The 22,789-nt window shown below is 36.5% G+C and overlaps 1 protein-coding gene across 1 annotated transcript in view; it reads right to left on the bottom strand.

The window, feature by feature from the left end:
- Nucleotides 1-3,647, bottom strand: part of RGD3 (ROOT GROWTH DEFECTIVE 3) — a 197,896-nt gene extending 194,249 nt beyond the window's left edge. Inside the window, 3 exon segments of the mRNA XM_089460606.1 lie at nt 1,681-1,775; nt 2,793-3,208; nt 3,476-3,647. Of these exon segments, the coding sequence (XP_089316732.1) occupies nt 1,681-1,775; nt 2,793-2,841 (144 nt within the window). The 5' untranslated portion in view covers nt 2,842-3,208; nt 3,476-3,647.
- Between the last annotated feature and the right edge of the window lie 19,142 nt (nt 3,648-22,789).

Below are 22,789 nucleotides of genomic sequence, written 5' to 3'. Positions count from 1 at the left end.
GAGCTAAAATAAAACTTAGGAAAAGTAAATTATTTACTTTAGTGAATAAGTTTTAATCTCAGTGACTGATCTCAAGTGAGGCTAGATTTAATCTTGGTCGTCAATCACTTTGAGATTAGGTTTAGGGTTAGAATTAGGGTTTTCACAAACTGTAAAGTTATAAAAGCAAGGCTAAAGTGAGGAGAAGACACACAACAGCAACACAAGGTTGAGTTAGTGAGCATGTGTTGGGTCTGAGAGACTGCAAAGGGACTGGAGATCCAAATTTACAAGAGAGCAGATCTGAGTGATCAAATCGGACATTTTGTAATCTGTAATTTCTCTAATGGGACATTATCCCAGAACAGGAGCCCAAGTAAGTTCTAAATTTTTATTAATGAAGAACTAATTTGTTGGGCAGAAATCTGCTTATGATTATATGATTCAGATCGTAGTTTGCTTCTGCTAAATTTTATGTGTTGGGAACTTAACGCTGTATTTGTTTCAGTAATTGATTGCTTGGAATTAAACGTCGGGTGTTGGGTTTGGGTAAATTCTAACACTAAGATGTTTGACCTACATTTCAGTGTTCTAGATTGAAATTGCTTTGAAAAAGACTTTGGAAACAGGATGTTTGACCTCTATTTCATGGCTTTAGGTTGAAATACAAACGTTTCAGTGCCTAATCAAAGCTTCTCAGCATATAAAATTGCTTCCATAAACTTTTCCAGACACCTCCAATTCAGTGTTTTACAGTGACATTCATTCAATTATAAGCTTGAAACCATTTCCCATTTCCAATAAAAGTTGCATCCTCTTGGGCCTCTTTCCCCAGTACCTTCAAACAATATATGGGGGCAGTGAACCAGTAGCCTTCTGGGAGACAGAGTGGAGGGCTTCACACAGCTCCGTTTTGCCTGACCTGTTCCTAATAGTATTTCCTTCATGAGGTGGCAGTTTACCTACAGTATTGTCGCTTGAGCAGTATTTTGGCCTTTCCATTTGGCTTCATGTCTTACTTCACAAATAGGGCATAAGGTTATAAACTTGATGAGTATGTGAGTGTGAACTAACCAAAATAATAACAATCTATATGAAAGGTCAACCATGTCTCATCAATTTAGGATAACCAAAAATAAATCTACACAACGGTGGCCATTTTTTGAACTTTATGTGCTCCATATTATAACTGTCCTTAATAAAAAAATTCCAATAGAGATCTAACTGATCTACGGGGCCAATATTAATATAGCTATATCTCTAGTTATGTCCATTGGTGTGGTCATGCACATGTTCAGAGATGTGCATTGTGGCCATGTGCCATACTCTTACTAGAATTCAGTTGAAACTTGAAAATAAGTGAATGTAAGAATCCAGTCCAAGGGGTTGGCTCAACCAATCGTCATCAATGTTGTTGCGCATCTAGCTAGTTCTACGCCAGCAGTTGCCTGGTTCAAATTCCTAGGGCTTAGGCACACTAGTCTAAGCCAACAGGCATGTTGGGGATGCCATACAGAAATGTGAGAACTGTCTCTTGGGTTTCCCTGCAAGGTTCTAAAAGTCTGATTTTTGTAAACAGGTTTCTGTCTTTCTAGCTCAACCACAAAAACCGGATGTTTGATACAACTTGAAAAGAACAAAAAAGTGAAAGAAAATATTATACCACCAAATTCAAATTCAATCCCATGTCATTGTGCTTACCTTCTTCAAGAGTGCACTTAGATCCTGGGGGTGCAGTTTTGCAATTTCTCCTATCTGCCGTGCAGCTGTACGCCTCGTTGTCTGCGTCGAGCCAGCTGTGTTTCAAGTGAAGGTCTGGCAAATTTATCAATTCACACCGCAAGCAAGATCAAGATTCAAAACCCTTTTTATTAATTATACAGTGTGTTACATTGCAAAGCTCTTCAAAGACTAATCGTAACAACCAAAATTTTTACAAAAAGTCGTAGGAGTAAAAATTTCCAGATAGGGTTTTCTTTGATGTGCGAAATTGTGAGGCACTTGTGCCTCTTTGTCTTCCTGGAGCCAGCTGTGTTTAAAGTAAAGGTTGTGGTCTTCAAGTTTGTCAATTCAGGCAGCAACTAACTGATGGAAAGAAATTTCAAAGAGATTTTGATGCTGAACATTTAAATTGCTGACAAAGCCCTTCTTTATTAAAAGTTTACAGGAATATTATATTATAATATGTAAAATTGTGAAGCTGTTCAAAGACATTTATAGTCGAGCTATCAAATTCCTGATAAATACCTATAGTAGTGAATATGTACTAACGATATCAAAAACTGCAAGCCGTGTATCGCTATTTGTCTGCTTGGAACCAGCTATATTTCAAGTGAAGATTTTGATCTTGGAAACTTATCAATACAGGCCTCAACTAACTGATCAAAAATAATTCAAAAACATTTTAAAGTTGAGAATTCTAAATACTCTTACAAAGTCCAGTCTATTAAAAACGCTGCAATAATAAAATTACACGATACCGAAATTTCAGAAGCTCTTCAAAAAGACGTATAATTTTAACTATCGAATTCCTAACAAAACCTTCAAAACAGAAAATTACAGATACAAGATTATGTAATGTTCAAAATTGTAGAGCTTTTCAAAGATGTTGATAAGTGCCACTATCAAACCCGCAGAAAAAGGACCTATTACTGATAGGGTTCTATGATACGTAAAGTTGTCAGACATTTAAAATGCATGCGTTAATTGCCATAAGCGTCAAAAAATAGCACACAATGCATTTAACAGAAGCGAAATTATCGTTTAAATTTGAAAGAAAAATAAAAACCTAGAAATGCGAATTAAAAGGATACTATCCAGGAGCGTGAGCAGACGTTGAAGACGAGACGACTGCTGAGCCATAACGTCAATAAATTTACGCTGTATTTCATTCGAGCTGGCTTCCGGAGCAAGCACGGGCAACAAAATCCTTCAAGGACCCCTAATGTTGTCGCTTCTGACGCAAGAGACGGCTAATTGAACATTTTACGAACCGAAACCCTCGTATTCAATAACCGGTCCAGAAATTAGTGCATTTTCTCGCACATTATGCTAGAAGCCCTTGGAGCCAACGGAATAAGCAATGCTTGTGCATGATTAACCGAAAGAAAAACATCTAGGGCTCATTTTTTTCGGCCCGACAATCGAGCATAGAACCTTTATTCCGAGAAATTACATTCACTATTATAGTTTCTTCTGCTGCCGATATTTTTCAGCCAAAATTTTGCTCCTGCGAGAAAGACAAATGGTAAAACTTCAAAACATAACAAAATCAGAGGCAGAGAAGCTCTTGAAGAAGCTCTTAATTAAAGCGAAACAAAACAGGAGAGAACAAAAATCAAGAAGTTACATTTGCACAAAATCTTAATTTTTTTCGAGCTCTAAAAACGCAGACACTGCCTCAGACACCGGGAGAAAATTAATATGACAAACAAATAAAAGGCGAAAAATTAACATGACAAAAACGAATTTAAAGGCAAAATACCGTCCAATCGACCTCCAAAATGACGACAGAACTGTAAAATCTGTGCTCCGACAGATTGAAATGCTCCAATAGTTGAACTCCCGGGCCTTCAATCGATCAATTTCATGGAAGAATCCCCGCACTTTTATCGTTAGAGGCCGAAGAGGGGGAAGGATCGACGTAACGGCGTCAAGCGGTGTCTCTAACGGTGTCAAGCCGTAACTTAACGGCGTTAGGGAAGAAGGCACCTCTAGTGGCTCACCGGGACGTTTGGCTTGGGGACGGCGTCGATGTTACCGTCAGACGTTCATAACTGTCCTCTGTTTTCCTCTTTCACAGGCAAGGTTTTCCCTTACGTGCTTCGAAGGATCTCAGCCGTCGTTCACATGGGAGCTTAGTTAAAGCTTGTAGCTTCTGGTCACATGCTCAGAAAGGAAGGTATGGTGAATCTATATGACGTAAGCTTTATCTCATGGATTTTTATGATCACATTGAAAATCAAAGGTGTGCACATTTTATTAAACTAACATGGATTTAGTTTAATGTGCAATATAAAAATATAAAACAGAAGTAAGTATAAAGAAAGCAGAATTAAAAATAGATATATATTATATTTTTATGTTTTAAATTTAAACAAAAATCACCTTAATTAAAATATATTTTAAAAATAATTAAATTAGTTTGTGTATTTTTAACCCTAAGGTTTATGTTTTTTTTTTTGTGTTTTTTTCTTATCTATCAATTTTTATATTTTTAAATATTTCTATATTTATTGATTCAGCTAATTTATGGTTTTTCTATGTTGAGTGGAATTTACTAGTATTATGGTATAATGTTTTGTATAATAAAGTTTTGGTTAGTAAACCATTTTATATATGTTAGTATATAGATATTTGAGACAAAAGACATTAACTTGTGTCATTAGTCTAGTTTCCACTGTTGTAAAAGAATTTTGATTTTATGTAATATGGTATGAGTTTAATTTTTGCCATTAATTTAGTTTCCACTACGATAAAATAATTTTGTTATTATGTAATCTGGTAAGTTTAATAGAAAGAAGCTTATTTACGGAGAAAAAATAAATTAAAAAATGAAGTTTTTTTTTACAGGTGAGAAAATCTATCATAACTCAGTTGTCAAACCAGCAGTGAAGACAACCATCTCTGGCTGCCAACTGCGAATGCATGTTGACTCATCACCGTTAATCAAGGAAAACCACGCCACCTAGAATAACTCGTTGGTGGTCCGTAAGGGGGCAAGGTTTCACTCCTGCCATATGCCTCTGGGTCTTGGGTCGTTAACTCGTTTCCTTACGTCCGAGGAAGATGAGCTCTTAGCCAAGCAAGAGTAGTTTCAAGGCATACTCCACACCCAAATAAATATATATATATGTGTGTGTGTGTGTGTGGGAGTGGAATTTTAGAAATTAAGATTTTTTTATTTCCTAAAAACATATATATTTGTTAGGTTATTTTTATAATTATTTTAACATAGTTGAAGAACCTATATTACTAGCATTTGTACTATGAGGTCCAAAGCAACACCAATAGGAGGAGTGGGGAAGATGGAAGTAAGTAAAACCAACATTTAAGTAAAATGCCATCAAATAAATTTAATTTACATTTCCAACTGCAAGACCTAAAAAAATGTCGATTGGTTGCTTAAAACTCATATCCATCTCTTTTCACATTTTACATATGTTTGAAATCCATGAATGTGGTACAGACTTCAAATATCTTTATGAAAGAATGCCCATGACTTCATGTAACCACTAGAGCCATAATTCCATTCCTTGGACATGGATCCAACAAGCTTCATCCACCAAAGCTTGAATAGGTTTCAAATATGCAAAGTACGGCATGCTCTCACTTCAAAAAGACCTAAAAACTATATATAGTTGAAATATTATTAGATTCGCGCACTTTCAACACAACATTTGATAAAGTTCAAAGCTTCGCATATAAGAAATTTAGAGACCTAATCCATAAGAAGTTCCTATATATGGAATGGTTTCACATTAAAATAGTCCATATCATCATCTTTTGGTGGAAATCTTCTAGGAAAAGGGTCTACCCTAAACAATATCCTTTGTAGCATAGGCAAAGCCACGTCTTCTGAGGAACTAGAAGCCATTAAAAAATCAAAAGCTCATCAGTAGCAAAGCTCAACAATACAACCAAACTATAAAATACCCAACTCAAAGCTTAGTGTATTATGCCTCAATACATCGAAAGCATTAAAAAACCTAATTCAAAGCTTAACATTATATGACTCTTAATGTAAGACATGGAACTCAAAAGCTTCCAAAAAGGCGCTTGCACGTTAGGGTGACCATCTTTTCAGATAGCATACCATACCATGTCAATCTGGAGCACAAGAGAAGAAACAAAGTGTTTTGGACAATCCATGGAATTATGTGGAATTGCAAGGTGAAAAGTAACGCCAAAATTGTTTCACACGAAAACTAAAGAAATAGCCTAAAAATCATTAATATTATCAACAAATTAAAAATTTCAAACCTATAGAAAAAATAAAACAAAATAGTATCTCGATTATTAATTTTATTTTATTTTAATTTAACAACAAAAAAAATCTAATTATTAAATAGTATCTAGATTATTAATTTTGTTTACATTATTTTAAATAGTATTTATATTTTTTTCCTTTTCCCATGTACACTTCAATGTCCATGAGTCACGACTGAGTGTTGACTCTCAAAATATTCAGGCCTATACGAAGGTTATAAGGTCTAATCAAGATATCAAATGGGTGGATTATTTTTTATGTCTTGGGGTACTCTATTCTTTCTATATAGCTCAAACTTTGTATCATTTCGGAGACTTTTCCAAATGCTAGTCGTGAGATGTCATTAATATTGAGTATTGGTCATCGTCGATCATGACCTTTAGTAGCGACAAACCAACGACTTCGTTATAATCATATATGGAATTCATGTATTAATGAGGAACTTTTGCTCAACCGAAAGGATTGATTGGGATGGTAATTCCATGGTGCAACCTCACTTTTATGGCTTCACCTCGAGCCTCACCATACCACTGTTTCCTGTCAGTGCAAACATTGTCGGCCCTCTTGACACGCATGACCGTGAGGATTGCGATGTAAAGAAACAAGAAAGTCACTATAAACACAATTTATATCATATAGAGATTCAACAATATAGGAGTATATTGGTATGCGGAGATCAACTAAATCGTATTTTTAAGTTGTAACCCAACTCTCCTCTTAGGATTTCTCTTGCATGAATCAGAAACATTCAGAATATTCGTTATGCATGGAAATCTTAATCTGAACATGGAAACCATGCGCCTTTACATAATTGTAAATGCAAACCAATCACATCGCCTGTTGTAGCACGAGCATAACCCTTTTATAACTTATTTGGGGTTTACCACTTGCATTATTGGGTCTCACTCAACGTTTGTAAAAGCCATATGTTCTTTCTTTCTGTTCGAGTGAAGCCACCATCCCATCAAGCGAAGCAACTATCCCATGGAGCTTCATATGGCAGAGAGAACAACGGTCCCTCCGTTTCAAAAGTATGGAGACTGTCAAACGAGATTTCTACCAACTACCCAATTTAAATTTTTCTTTGTTACCCCTGTGGGAGATGGTAAGACCATTCCCTTATGAGCATAAAGGCCATCACTTTGCATCGCCACAGTAGGATTGGCCACCTTCATCTTCCCAAAATGTTAATGCTTTTAAGTATAACATCTTCATCTTCGTGTCATTAATTGGACATCTTTCCAAAATCTTTGAATCTATTTTGCGGTGGTGAAGGAAATTCAGGGACCAAGAACTGCCCTAGTGCAATCACAAGCAAACACAAAAGTAATAACATATGTGACACGTGTTCGAAAAGAGCATATTCGTTTTAGGCCGACGAATCAACTACAGTGTCGTGAGGAGGAACCTCACCATAAAAAACCTATCGACCTAATTATATGTTTTAATGAAGTGAGTTAGTCTTAGAAATCTCAAGCATGAAGATGTAGAAACTAGGGTTTTGTGATATTGTTAGAGTTTTGATTACTGGAAGCACTGACATCTTGAGGGTTAAGCAAGATGGTAGAGTATTCACAACTAACTACATAAGGGTTTGTAGATAGTTTCTGAAACGGTGGTGACTCTTGCATGAGCTCCCCTAGTCATATCACGAGATCAATTAGGGATGCATTTACTCCTTTCGTGTGGTTAACCTAATGGATTTGTGTCTACTATTGGAGCTAAGGTTGTGTGCGATAGTGTTGCATCATATTTTAAAATTCAGATAACATGGCTTCCACATAATTGCTAAATCATGAAGGGGTAACAAAAAGTCATGTGTGCGCAAATGAAATATTTAATGTTGCCAACAATTTGGGTCAGATTCTATAGAAAGGTGCCTACCTTAATAGTTTGGTCCTATAGATGGTGGCAAAGGGTTTGTCAATGAAATTTTGGATCTATTACTTTTGTAAGGAGTTAACCTAGGTGAGAAAGAAAATAGGGTGGGAAGGAAGCAAAAAAAGACCCTGAAAAATATACGAGGTAGTATTTTCCTAGTGGTGGGGAAGAATGTTGGGTTGAGGGATATTACGGATTTAAATGGCATAACTCTTGTGGGAAAATTATAGGGAGAAGATTGTCAATGAAAAAAGTTGGTAATTAACTCCAAGAAAACTAGCAATCTTTGCTTAGGTATTGTCGAGTTTTTCATATAGTTACTCATGTTTGGGTTGGATTTATTTTCCAAGATTCTTTGGATGCATAAAAGATTTTAAAGAAATATGGCTTTAGGTCTTAGCTTGTGTCATTGTTCAAATTTGGTATCCACTTTTCGATTATGAGACCCCTCTTGATAAATAACTTGTTTGGATTAAACTCATAGGCCTTTTGTTGGAGTGTTGGACGATTGTGGGTATAAAAGCAATTAAGGACAGGATTGGTCAAACGCTAGAAATGAATGATAAATTATTGTCTTAATCTATGATCAATGGGAAAGGTGCTAATGGAAATGGATGTTCGTGAAGGTCTTTATGTGTCAATCGATCTTTTAGTCTAAGGTCACTTCCTTACACAGTGTCTAGATTATATTAATGTGGCTTTTAGGTGTGTCAGGTGCCATTGGGTAAGACATATTATGGTTGATTAATGTTACCCTTTGAGAAGAATAAATGGATACTAATGACTCCCAAAGGCTTTCCTTCTGGCCCCGATTTGGGGAAGGACCAGGAATAAAAAATCTTGAAAGGACCAAAGGTTCATTTGGAAGATAATGCACAAGAATTTGTCAACACCTCTCTCAAAGGAGCCACTAAGAAGTTGGTACAAGAGGACTAATGAATTTCCATGATGGAGGATTGACTAACCGTTGAAAGGCACTTAACGGGACAATCTATTAGCATTGTATTTTATTCGATTTTTTAGGGCATTAAGGTCTCTTCTTTTAAGAGATCGAGACTAGGGGAGTTGCCTTCTATTCCATGTAAGGGTACTTTACTTCCCTTTACTCATTCTTTCGATGATGGTTTTCGTTATGAGGGTGATAAAAAGGGGTTCGGGGGAAGAGGCATTTGGGAAATATATGGGGTTAGGCACTCATTGCTTGATTACAAAGAAGAGTGTCCTCTTAGCCTTATATTTTGAGGTATTTAAAGGTGACCTAGATATAAGAGGGTTCTCAATGAAAATGTTTGATGATTCTTCTCTTAGCTTTTGCAAGGGATGTAAATCTTGGAACATGGAAACCTCATCATCCTCAGTTCTTAGAACCAAATGGGATGGTCCATATGATCTAAGACCTAGGAAGGCCAAACTTCTAAAGGATTTGGTAGCAGTGGAGGGACTAGATATGGATTATGGTCTAGGACAAAGGCCATCCTTGGCATGAAGGAAGTCCTACTTCAAAAAGGTACAAGAAAAAATAGTCAAGGAAGTTGTTGTAGGGAAGACAAGCACTCATCATGGGGGTCCTTAGAGCAAACCAATTCCCTAGTCTTGTCTCCAAATGAAGATAGTATCCTTCAACATTTAGTGGCTAGGGAGCTAGGCCAAATAGTGGCTCTTGAGCATCTAATGTTAGAGTGTGATCCATATATATTACTATGAAAATTCCTTGAAATGCAACAACTGGAAATATTTCTTCTAATTGATAAATTAATTATGCAATTTATTTTGTTAACGACAAAATAAAAAAATATTCACACTATAATTTCTTCACCAAATAAAAATATTGCGGAAGCAAAAATAGGAACTAAGAAATGCTAGCACATACACATAAAAATTGACACAATTATTTTTGGACAAATGTCCTCGAAAAAAAACCAATGTGGGAAAATCGATGCAGCAGCTAAGGGTTTTTATTATTATGTAGCAGTGAATTATGAGTATAATAATTTTGGATGCCCAATTGGCTATCCAAACTAAGAGAAATATTAGAAAAAACACCTGAGGGAATTTACCCTCATATCCAAGCAATCCCAACTCTGACTGACCTTTGAAAAGCAAGTCGTCCAAACCCTCTGCGTAGGCCCTCACACGCTTAGGCCGAAACTGATGCTAACCGAGTCGTCTTGCATGTTTTTTACTGGGAAAGTGTCTCTCCAACCTCTTGGAAAATCCTCCTGGCCTCTAGAAACTGAAACAACCTTCTCTCTAGCTAAATCGAACTACTCGCTGAAGCAACTGCGAAGGCCCTGTGCTGCTGCCAGGAAAAATAATTTGAGCTCCTCTCTTGCCTCTATGGAACTGGAAAATCTTCCTTCGAATTCACTGTCTTTGCCCCTCTCAGTCTTTGTATCCCCTCTCTAGATCCAACTCTTCCGACATAATGATGCTCTCTGGAAAATCGAACTACCCAAGGAAACTCGCTCTCAAAGTGTGTTTCTCCATCTACCCATCGACCTCTTCTTATAATATCTAGTTAGGACTCCAACGGCCAATATTAAACTTAATAAATGGATGAGGTCATCTCCAAGTCAATCCATGTGAGTTTCTAGAGAATTCTAACCTTTCTCAATTAATTGCTATTAATTAATCGATTTCACTAAGTTAGACTTAGGCATTTTTATATTATCGATCAATTCATTTAATTGAGCCATCTCTAGCTGGAATTTCCAGAAATGATTTTTGGGTTTTTGAGAAATCATGTGTTTTAGCCTCTCCACAAAGTTTTGAGACTAGAACACCATCCAATGCTACAAAAACTAACAATTACTTATTGACGAAATAATGGGTAGGAGGAACACTGTTAGGAAACCAGCTCACAAAAAGATAGAAAAGATAGATAAATGCGTTAGAATTCAGCCTCTTCGAGGGGGAAACCTCATTTACATTACACAAATGAACAATTCTTGGATGATTCAAATGACTAAACCTCCCTTCTATATATAGGAGTCTAAGGGGTCATAATATAATCAAGTCGACATAATAATAATAACATAAGGGCACAAAAATAACAATAGTGGGTTTCTATGGGGCATACTAATAACAATATGGGGACAATAGGTGCACAATAATAACAATAAAGGATATAATGACAATAGTAATGGGGGAATCACTAGTATTATAGGGGCCTAACATGCCCCTCTCCTTCCGAAAAGCGTTGTCCTCAACGCTTGAGTAGTTTTGGATGCTTATGTATAAAATTCTCATCCTCCCATGTGGAATCTTCAACGGTTAAGTTCTTCCGCTTGATGAGATACTTCGAAATTGATCGATTTCGTAGCTGTCGAGTTCTTGTTTCTGTGATTACTTCCGATTCTAATACGATTTTTCCTTCCTCGTCAAGTTCTGGCAATATTGTTTGAACTGGGAGCTTGTCACCTATAACCTTTTTTAAACATGAAACATGGAAAACTGGGTGCACTCGAGAAGCTGCAAGAAGCTCCAATTTGTATGCCATAGTACCAATCTTTTGCAACACCTTGTATGGACCATAATACTTTGGTAATAATTTATTATCCTTCTTAGCTTGCTTGAGGGACATTTGTTTATATGGTTGTAGCCGTAGGAATACCCAGTCACCTACATCAAAACTTCTTTCGCTGCGATGTTGATCTGCATGTTGTTTCATTCTATTCTGCGCCAACGTGAGGTTATCCTTTAAGAGTTGGAGAAATTGTTGTTGATGCTTGATGTGATGTTACACTGCTTGAACCTTAGAATTTTCTCTTAAATATGATGTGATGGATGGTGGATGATATCCATAAAGTGCCATAAATGGGGTCATTTTTGCTGCAGTATGGAAGGAAGTGTTTTACCACCATTCAGCCAGAGGCAACCATTTGAACCATTATGTTTGTTTATCAGATACAAAGCAACAAAGATATCTTTCCAAACATTTGTTTACTATCTTAGTTTGCCCATCAGATTGAGGATGATAAGATGAGCTATGAGCTAACTGAGTACCAAGAAAAAAAAAAAAATAATAATAAATAAATAATTGTCCAAAAAATTCCAGTGAAAATGGGATCTCTGTTGCTTACAATAATATTTGGGTTTCCATGTAGCTTTTGAATTGTATCAATAAATGCAGTAGAAACTATACTGGCTTTAAATGGATGTGATAATGCACAAAAGTGTGCATACTTGGTAAGTTTGTCAACTACCACCATGATGACACTCTTTCCCTCGGACTTGGGTAAACCTGTGATAAAATCCATTGAAACCTCCTCCCAATGTTGGCTTGGAATGGATAAAGGTTGTAATAGCCCTGGGGTCTTAATTGTTTCAACTTTATTTTGTTGGCAAACCAAACATTTTGCCACAAACTTTTGAATATCTGATTTAAGGCCATCCCAAAAAAATTCCTTCTTAACCCTGTGGTAAGTTTTTAAAAATCATAAGTGCCCTCCTAAGGAAGAAATGTGCAATTCCATAAGAACATTTTGTTTGAGTTGGGAATTCTTACATAGGTATAAGCGATCTTTGTACCATAACAAATATTTTTTCCAGCTAAATGTATCAGATGTATTGCGATCTTGTTGTATCTTTCGAATGAGTGCCCACACTTCTTCGTCATTCTTCCATTCCTCCCTTGCTTCATTTATCCAATCCAGTTGGATAATATAAATGGCGCACAACAATGCTTCCACATCCTCATCCTTTCTTGAGAGTGCATTTGCCACAACGTTTTGCTTCCTTTTTTTGTAGATGATTTCAAAGTCATAACCCAACATCTTTCTCACCCATTTTTGTTGCTCTTCAGAGGATAATCTTTGTTTTAAAAAGTATTAAATACTATCATGATCCGTTTTTACCTTGAAGTGTCTTCCTATTAGGTAGGGTCGCCATTTCTTAAGTGCATGTAATATTGCTAACATTTCCTTCTCATAAATAGGTTTGTGTAAATATTTTCCTTTGATTGGACGACTTTCAAAAACAATGGGTCTTTCATCTTGCATTAAAATAACACCAATTCCATTTCCTGAAGCATCACATTCCACAATAAAGGTTTTTGTGAAGTCCGATGTAGCTAAGACCGGTGCTTGCCACATTATGTCTTTAAGATGTTCGAAGGCCTTTGTTGCTTATGGAGTACATGAAAATGCATCTATCTCCAATAATGTTGCTAGAGGTGCTACTATTCTCCCATAATTCTTAAGAAACTTGCGATAATACCCTGTCAACCAGAGAAATCCTCGCAGATGCTTTATGGATGTGAGGATTTTCCATTCCTTAATGGCTATAATTTTGCTAGGGTCTACCTTAACACCTTCATGAGATACAATATGACCTAGATATTCCACCTCTTGTACTCCAAAGAAACATTTGGAGCTTTTTGCATATAATTGTTTCTCCTCCAATAGTTTGAGCACCCTGTCAACATGTTCAACGTGATCCTTCCAAGACTTGTTGTAGATTAGTATATCATCAAAAAATACTAACACAAATTTTCTAAGGAAGGGTTTGAAAATGGAATTAATCAAACCTTGAAATGTAGAAGGTGCATTGGTAAGGCCAAAAGGCATGACCAAAAATTCATAATGATCCTCATGAATTCTAAATGTTGTTTTTGGAATGTGTTCAGTCTTCATTCTGATTTGATGATATCCTAAACAAAGATCCAACTTGGTGAAGTAAATTGATCCATGCGATTCATCAAATAATTCATCAATGACAGGAATGGGAAATTCATCTTTAATAGTGAGCTTGTTGAGCTCCCTATAATCTAGACACATACGCCATGATCCATCCTTCTTGTGCACCAATACTACTGGAGTAGAGAAAGAACTTTGACTAGGTTGAATTATACAATCCTCTAGCATTTATGCAACCATACGTTCAATTTCACTCTTTTGGGCTTAGGGATATCTGTATGGCCTGATGTTTGGAGGAACACTTCCTGGAATCAAATGAATAGCATGATCATGATCACGAATAGGTGGGAGACCTTTGGGAGTCTCAAATACCTTGGAATGATTGTCCAAGTCCTTTTGGAGATCTGGAGAAATAGATGATTTCGATGTGGGAACCTCTAGCGAACATAATTGTTCAATTACACCTCGTTGTTCCTTCTTTAGAAGCTTTATCATACTGTTAGAGTTGATTATCTTTCCCGGTTTCCCTACAATACCCCTTAATTCAACTTCTTTTCCTTCCGCACAAAATTTCATGAAAAGTTCTTGAAAATTAAAAGCAATTGTACCCAAGGATTGTAGCCATCAGACTCCCAGTACAACATCAGCACCACCCATTGGAATGGAAAGCATGGGGCTATTCAATACATATTCTCTGATGGATAGCTTGATATTATGGCACTTTCCAGAGCAATTTATGGTTCCTCCACTTGCAACCATCACTTGACACTCTGGTGCTAGATATAGGAAGCAATTCAATTCCTTTGCTATCTTACAATGAATAAAATCATGGGTACTTCCTGAATCAATCAACACTATTACCTTTTTCTTCTTGATATGTCCTTCTATCTTGATAGTTTGAGGAGTGGTAATTTCGTTTTTACCTTGTAGTGTCTTCCCATTAGGTAGGGTTGCCATTTCTTAAGTGCATGTAGTATTGCCAACATTTCCTTCTCATAAATAGCTTGGTGTAAATATTTTCCCTTAATTGGATGACTTTCGAAAACAATGGGTCTTTCATCTTGCATTAAAACAACACCAATTCCATTTCCTGAAGCATCACATTCCACAATAAAGGTTTTTGTGAAGTTCGGCATAGCTAAGACGGTGCTTGGCACATTGTCTCTTTAAGATGTTGGAAGGCCTTTGTTGCTTCTGGAGTCCATGAAAATGCATCTTTCTTCAATAATGTTGTTAGAGGTGCTGCTATTCTCCCATAATTCTTAATAAACTTGTGATAATACCCTGTCAACTCGAGAAATCCTTGCAGTTGCTTTATGGATGTGGGGGATTTTCATTCCTTAATGGCTTTAATTTTGCTAGGGTCTACCTTAACACCTTCATGAGATACAATATGACCCACATATTCCACCTCTTGTACTAAGAAAAATTTGGAGCTTTTTGCATATAATTGTTTCTCCTCCAATAGTTTGAGCACCCTGTCAACATGTTCAACGTGACCTTTCTAAGAGTTGTTGTAGATTAGTATATCATCAAAAAATACTAACACAAATTTTCTAAGGAAGGGTTTGAAAATGGAATTCATCAAACCTTGAAATGTAGAAGGTGCATTGGTAAGGCCAAAAGGCATGACCATAAATTCATAATGACCATCATGAGTTCTAAATGTTGTTTTCGGAATGTCTTCAGTCTTCATTCAGATTTGATGATATCCTGAATGAAAATCCAACTTGGTGAAGTAAATTGATCCATGCAATTCATCCAATAATTCATCAATGACAGGAATGGGAAATTTATCTTTAATAGTGAGCTTGTTGAGCTCCCTATAATCCGTCACATGCGCCATGATCCATCCTTCTTGTGCACCAATACTACTGGAGCAGAGAAAGAACTTTGACTAGGTTGAATTATACCAGCTTCTAGCATTTCTGCAACCATATGTTCAATTTCACTCTTTTGGGCATAGGGATATATGTACGGCCTGATGTTTTGAGGAACACTTCCTGGAATCAAATGAATAACATGATCATGATCATGAATAGGTGGGAGACCTTTAGGAGTGTCAAATACCTTGGAATGATTGTCCAAGACATTTTGAAGATCTGGAGAAATAGATGATTTCGATGTGGGAACCTCTAGCAAACATAATTGTTCAATTATACCTCGTTGTTCCTTCTTTAGAAACTTTATCATACCGTTAGAGCTGATTATCTTTCCCAATTTTCCTACAATACCCCCTAATTCAACTTCCTTTCCTTCCGCACAAAATTTCATGAAAAGTTTTTGAAAATTAAAAGCTATTGTATCCGAGGATTATAGCCATCAGATTCCCAATACAACATCAGCACCACCCATTGGAATGGAAAGCATTGGACTATTCAATACATATTCTCCCATGGATAGCTTGATATTATGGCACTTTCCAGAGCAATTTATGGTTCCTCCACTTGCAACCATCACTTGACACTCTAGTGATGGATATAGGAAGCAATTCAATTCCTTTGCTATCTTACAATGAATAAAATTATGGGTACTTCCCGAATCAATCAACACTATTACCTTTTTCTTCTTGATATGTCCTTCTATCTTGATAGTTTGAGGAGTGGTAATTTCGTTTTTTCCTTGAAGTGTCTTCCCATTAGGTAGAGTCGCCATTTCTTAAGTGCATGTAGTATTGCCAACATTTCCTTCTCATAAATAGCTTTGTGTAAATACTTTCCCTTGATTGGACGGCTTTCGAAAACAATGGGTCTTTCATCTTGCATTAAAACAACACCAATTTCATTTCCTGAAGCATCACATTCCATAATAAAGGTTTTTGTGAAGTCCGACGTAGCTAAGACCGGTGCTTGGCACATTGTCTCTTTAAGATGTTTGAAGGCCTTTGTTGCTTCTGGAGTCCATGAAAATGCATCTTTCTTCAATAATGTTGTTAGAGGTGCTACTATTCCCCCGTAATTCTTAACAAACTTGCGATAATACCCTGTCAACCCAAGAAATCCTCAAATTCTTTATGGATGTGGGGGTTTTTCATTCCTTAATGGCTTTAATTTTGCTAGGGTTTACCTTAACACCTTCATGAGATACAATATGACTCACATATTCCACCTCTTGTACTCCAAAGAAATATTTGGAGCTTTTTGCATATAATTGTTTCTCCTCCAATAGTTTGAGCACCCTGTCAACATGTTCAATGTGATCCTTCCAAGACTTGTTGTAGATTAGTATATCATCAAAAAATGCTAACACAAATTTTCTAAGGAAGGGTTTGAAAATGGAATTCATCAAACCTTGAAATGTAGAAGGTGCATTGGTAAGGCCAAAAGGCATGACCAAAAATTCATAATGACCATCATGAGTTCTAAATGCTATTTTTCGGAATGTCGTCAGTCTTCATTTTGATTTGATGATATCTTGAACAAAGATCCAACTTGGTGAAGTAAATTGATCCGTGCAATTCACCCAATAATTCATTAATTATAGGGATGGGAAATTTATCTTTAATAGTGAGCTTGTTGAGCTCCCTATAATCTAGATACGTGCCATGATCCATCCTTCTTGTGCACCAATACTACTGGAGCAGAGAAAAAACTTTGACTAGGTTGAATTATACCAGCCTCTAGCATTTCTGCAACCATACGTTCAATTTCATTCTTTTGGGCACAGGGATATCTGTATGGCTTGATGTTTGGAGGAACACTTCTTGGAATCAAATGAATAGCATGATCATGATCACGAATAGGTGGGAGACCTTTGGGAGTCTCAAACACCTTGGAATGATTTTCCAAGACTTTGTGGAGATCTGGAGAAATAGATGATTTCGATGTGTGAACCTCCAGTGAACATAATTGTTCAATTACACCTCGTTGTTCCTTCTTTATAAGCTTTATCATACCGTTAGAGTTGATTATCTTTCCCGGTTTCCCTACAATACCCCTTAATTCAACTTCTTTTCCTTCCGCACAAAATTTCATGAAAAGTTCTTGAAAATTAAAAGCTATTGTACCCAAGGATTGTAGCCATCGGACTCCCAGTACAACATCAGCACCACCCGTCGGAATGGAAAGCATTGGGCCATTCAATACATATTCTCCCATGGATAGCTTGATATTATGGCACTTTCCAGAGCAATTTATGGTTCCTCCACTTGCAACCATCACTTGACACTCTGGTGTTGGATATAAGAAGCAATTCAATTCTTTTGCTATCTTACAATGAATAAAATTATGGGTACTTCCCGAATGAATCAACACTATTACCTTTTTCTTCTTGATATGTCCTTCTATCTTGATAGTTTGAGGAGTGGTAATTCTATCCAATGCATTACAAGACATGGTCGGATTCATTTATTCTTTATCTAGGGTTTGTTCCTGGAGTATATCCTCTTCTTTTGACATTTCTTGTTCAATTTCTTCCTCCTCTTCACAATCTATGTAGAATACTTTTTTCTCAGCACACTTATGACCATTAGTGTATTTGCTATCACAACTGTAACAAAGCCCTTTTGCTCTTTTTTTTTTTCCAATTGTTGTGGTGTCAACCTTGTAGGTTGTGGAAGGCTAGGGGCAACAACACTTCCATCTTTATAGTTGTGAGTGGTAGGCTTCTTGGTTGCCATAATTTTGCTTTCCATTTTTCTTGCTAACTTGAATGCTTTCTCCAATGAATCAGGTTCCTAAAGGCGAACCTCATGTTGGATATTATCCTTTAAAGTCCCTATGAACACATCAATCCTATGCTTCTCTGGAATATTTTTTACCCTTATGTTCAATTTTTTGAAGTTCTCAATGTGTTCCATCATTGAACCCTTTTGTTTGAGATTTATTAATTGGCTAAAAAAGGTGTTGCTTTTTGTATCCTCATAATGTGCTATCATTTCTTCCATAAAAATTGCCCAAGTGACAATTTTTTTACAAGAGCAAAGCCATCAATACCATACAAACTAATTTGGTTCCAAATATAAAGTTGCAATACGTACCTTTTGTGTGTTTTGCATATTATGGAGATTGAAAAATTGCTCCATCTGTAGTATCCATGTTCCGGGATCCTTGCCATCAAACTTCCTCATATCAATTTTTGGAACATGGTGGGTCTTCAATCCAACATTAGAGTCTATGAAATCATGATTAACATTTCTTTTGTTCTCATCATGAGTTTCCTTTACTACCCTTTCACCATTAGTGACCATTTCTTGTAGCAACTTATTCAAATTTATCTTCAATTCTTACATTTTATCGTCCATGCCATTCATCTCAACTTTCATGCCACCTGTTGAGCTTTGAAATTACACCTCTCCTACACATTTTCCCAGACTTTTTCCCCTCACCAATACTCCATAAGCTATCAGAAATCATTGCATATTGATTTTAAAAGAGCATTTAAGTGGTTTTCTAACTATGTTTTTGTGTCGCTGTTTGACTTAGATTTTGCTCATGAATTGCGGAATGCAACCACTTTCCATAGCTGATTCAACTTTCCGCAGCTGTTTTTGTTAAACTCCAGGTTGCAGGTGTCATCAGGAAAAACGAGACACGTGGGTAGATCAGGAATGACCTAGACATGGATCAGGTCCTATTGGTTCAGCCGGATTCATCAAGGAAAGCCGTGGTCAAAGGTGGTCAAACAGAGGAATCCTACAACAACAAGACTCTATCTTGAAGCATGTGAAGGATTCATGGTCGTTCCTAGATCCCTGTGGACATGCTGACAGCTGTAGACTGCCCCACGATGAGAATCCAACAGCCACAATTGATAGATTTAATAATCTCGGCAACCATTATGCTAAATCCATGGACGCTGTCTTTTATGTGTCCTCTGTTCACGTAGTTTCACAGGAAAACAGTTATGAAGCTTTTGCTATAAATAATGTGTTTCCAAACGCATAGTTTAGTCATTGTTAATGTAATTTTGCTGTTAAAGTTACTGTGCCGTGACACTAGTTCCACTGTGGTAACGAGAGGATTTCTTCCTTTGTTTTGATATATAAAGAAGACTCTGTTTCTATATGATTGCGTGAACATAATTTTGGATTGATAGCCTGTTGACCGAGGCTGTGCAGAGGGCCCCTGTACACTGAGGTTTTGTTTCCTTTCTGCTGTACAGTTTTTATGTATCGTTTCCTTATTTTCACTGCACATGTTTCATAGTTATTCACCTATGTATATATTTCATCTATTATGGTAATAACATTTCATTCCTGTTTATGATTTTACAAGCTTTGTATATTGATGTTAACGCTGATTAGTGTGTGTATGTTTCAGGATAGAGTAGGCCCGGGCACTTTCATATAATTTTCGCAATAACTAGTGACATGGGATTAGCCTCTCTGTTGACTTTGATTTTCTTAGTTTTTTTTTTTTAATTTCAGTTCTGTTTGATTGATTTTAGTCTTATTCACTTGCTTTGTTAGTTAGCTTAGATATCAACTTGCTCATATCATTGACGATTATCTCCGAAAGCCATAGCTTAGGCTAACTGGCGAGGAATCAGATTATGAATGATGTGATTTGATTTTAGTTTTACTTTTCTGCAATTAGACATCAACTTGCTCATATCATTGACGATTATCTCCGAAAGCCATAGCTTAGACTAACTGGCGAGGAATCGGATTATGAATGATGTGATTTGATTTTAGTTTTACTTTTCTGCAATTAGACATCAACTTGCTCATATCATTGACGATTATCTCCGAAAGCCATAGCTTAGACTAACTGGCGAGGAATCAGACTATGAATGATGTGATTTTATTTTATTTTACTTTATTGCAATTTTTGATTTATTTGAGTGCAGTAGCTTAATTCATTTTTCTGTATTTAGATAGCAGCAAAGATAATAGTTTCATGATCAGTAGTTCTTTATTTGCTTTATTTGAATAGCAGCACATTTTTATTCTTGTTGAAGTATTAATTTCATCACTAGTATGTTCTAAGACCCTCTAAAGTGTTAAGTTCTGGAAATCATTATAGAGGACACAATTACCTTAAAATCTATATCCATACTTGCTTTCTAGAGTATTCTTAAAACTCAGGAATAGGATTTCCATTCATATTAGGAGATAAACAAAGATAAAAAAACCCCAAAACAAAATAAAAATTGAAAACGACAAAAAGATAAGAAATAGGTTGTCTTGCACATATAGTGCGCCACACTTCATCAGTTTACGACTCCCGGATTGATAATTAATGTAGCAATTTAGGACACACTAAATTGACCAAACATTTTGGCGCCGTTGCCAGGGAAGTGTAACTAGGTAGCCAATCTCTTAAAAAAAAAAGAGGGGAAAAATTGATAACTTCTTGAAGTATGGTCTCCTCTTGCACCTAATGTGATCTGGAGGATTAGAAAAGAGAGTTGTTAATTCAATAATTTCTTGATTATGATCTCTTCTTGCACCTAGAGTGACCTGGAAGATCAGAAAGAGAATTATTAACCCGACTTGAAAAAAAAATAAAAAAATGACATGCATAGAGCAAGAGATTCTAGGGGAAGGTTTATAGCTAGGGCCAAAAGTTCGATTTTCACAACTCCAGCTACTTCAAGGCATAGACAAGATACACCTCCATCATCTTCGACTCACACTCCCAGCCCTAGGATTCCTGGAATTCAAGGGGCAGCAACCGAATTAGGAGACTCTCCCACACTATCCATTAAATCTGACCTAGGAGAAGAACCTTTCTTCACTTCTATAGGGGAACATATTGTAATCAAAGAAGTAGAATCACCTGAAGAAGAGGAGGGAGAAATTCTTCCTCGTTCACCTTTAATAGAAGAACCAGAGGACTTTGAGAACTCTAAGGAAACTATCATGACATAGAAAGTAGTAAATGGATTTGGAGGAGGGGGTTCAGGTAGAGGAAGAGGAAACAATGGAGGAGGTAGAGGTAACAATGGGGGAAATAGGGATGGAGATAACTCATTTGGATTCCCTATAGCCGATGAGGAAACCCATATAACAATGAAAAACATTTCACCATCTGTCCTCCCAAACTTTTATGGGTTGCGAAGTGAGGATCTTGAAACATTTCTATTTGAGTTTGAAGTCTTGTGCCGAACCTATGACTATATGGAAGACTCTCAAAAACTCAAACTGTTTCCTTCAACATTGAAAGGAGCTGCTTTGAAATGGTTCATGGGATTAGTCACTCAATCTATTAGGACTTGGAATGATATGAAACAAACATTTTTGGATGGATACTTGGATTATTGCATGCCAACCAATCATAAGGATGAGGTATTCAAGATGATGCAAAAAGAAGATGAAAACTTGGAGGAATTACTTGAAAGATTTCAATACAACTTAAAGAGAGCAAAAATGAGTAATTTAGATGAGGAAACCTTGAAATCCTTTCTATTAAAAGCCATTAGAGATGAATGGATAGATATTTTAAACATGATGGGGAAGGGAGATATTTCTCAACTTCCACTCAATGACATAGCAGAACAATGTGTCCATCTCTCGAGGGGAAAATCTAAAACTGGAAAAGGGCCTAGAGATCCTTCTCTTATTAGAGCAAACAAATCTACAACTGGATCAATAAGTAGGGCAGAGATTGGAAATATGCTTGATGAGTTCAAAACTGATATTCTAGGGACCCTTAGTGAACAACTAGACACCCTTAAAATACAAAACAAATATAAAGCAAAAGCCGAAGCCTTAGCTATCTTTTGTAAAAAATGTAGAAAGAAACATGCTTTAAGGGAATGTCCCTCGGATGCAAAAGTTGTAGAAACATGTGTGATTTGCTAAGAAAGCCATGAGACCAAGGATTGTCCTTCAATTCTTGGGCTCAAAGCTGTCTTTCAGGAAGATCCAAATTCAGTAGAATCCCTTTGTTTTGTTTCAAGAAGACCATGGTAGGGGCCACAAAATCAAGGATTTAACAATCCTATGAACTTTCAACTCCCACCAAATTGGAACTCTTGGCAACAACCTTGGCCCCAATCTCAAAATTCATACCAATCATGGGCACAAGGGATGCAAAATCCTTATGGGAGATTTGCTCAATTTTATCAATATCCTCCATCTTTTCAAAATGAACAAAATCCACAAATTCCAAATCAAAACCCACAACTTTAATTACCATTTCCACAACAACAACCTTTTCAACAAAATCCAAATTCTCAACTCTTGCTTCCATTTCAACAAAAGACAAGTCAACTACCAGCCCAGCCATTTCCAAATCCCAATAACAAAAATCCTCAGAATGCTTACATGGTAAAAGGACAACAATTTCCTACCTATATGATTGTTCTTCTCAATGATGTACAATTCAGGTCTGGTAGAGTTTTAGAAAAACCTTTTATA

The sequence above is a fragment of the Pinus tabuliformis genome, chromosome 7, assembly GCF_031772625.1.
Source record: "Pinus tabuliformis cultivar Carrire ecotype Pingquan chromosome 7, CPIR1, whole genome shotgun sequence".
Lineage (NCBI taxonomy): Eukaryota > Viridiplantae > Streptophyta > Pinopsida > Pinales > Pinaceae > Pinus > Pinus tabuliformis.
Note: the sequence above shows the minus strand (reverse complement) of the source record. Positions and strands in the feature narration are given on the sequence as shown.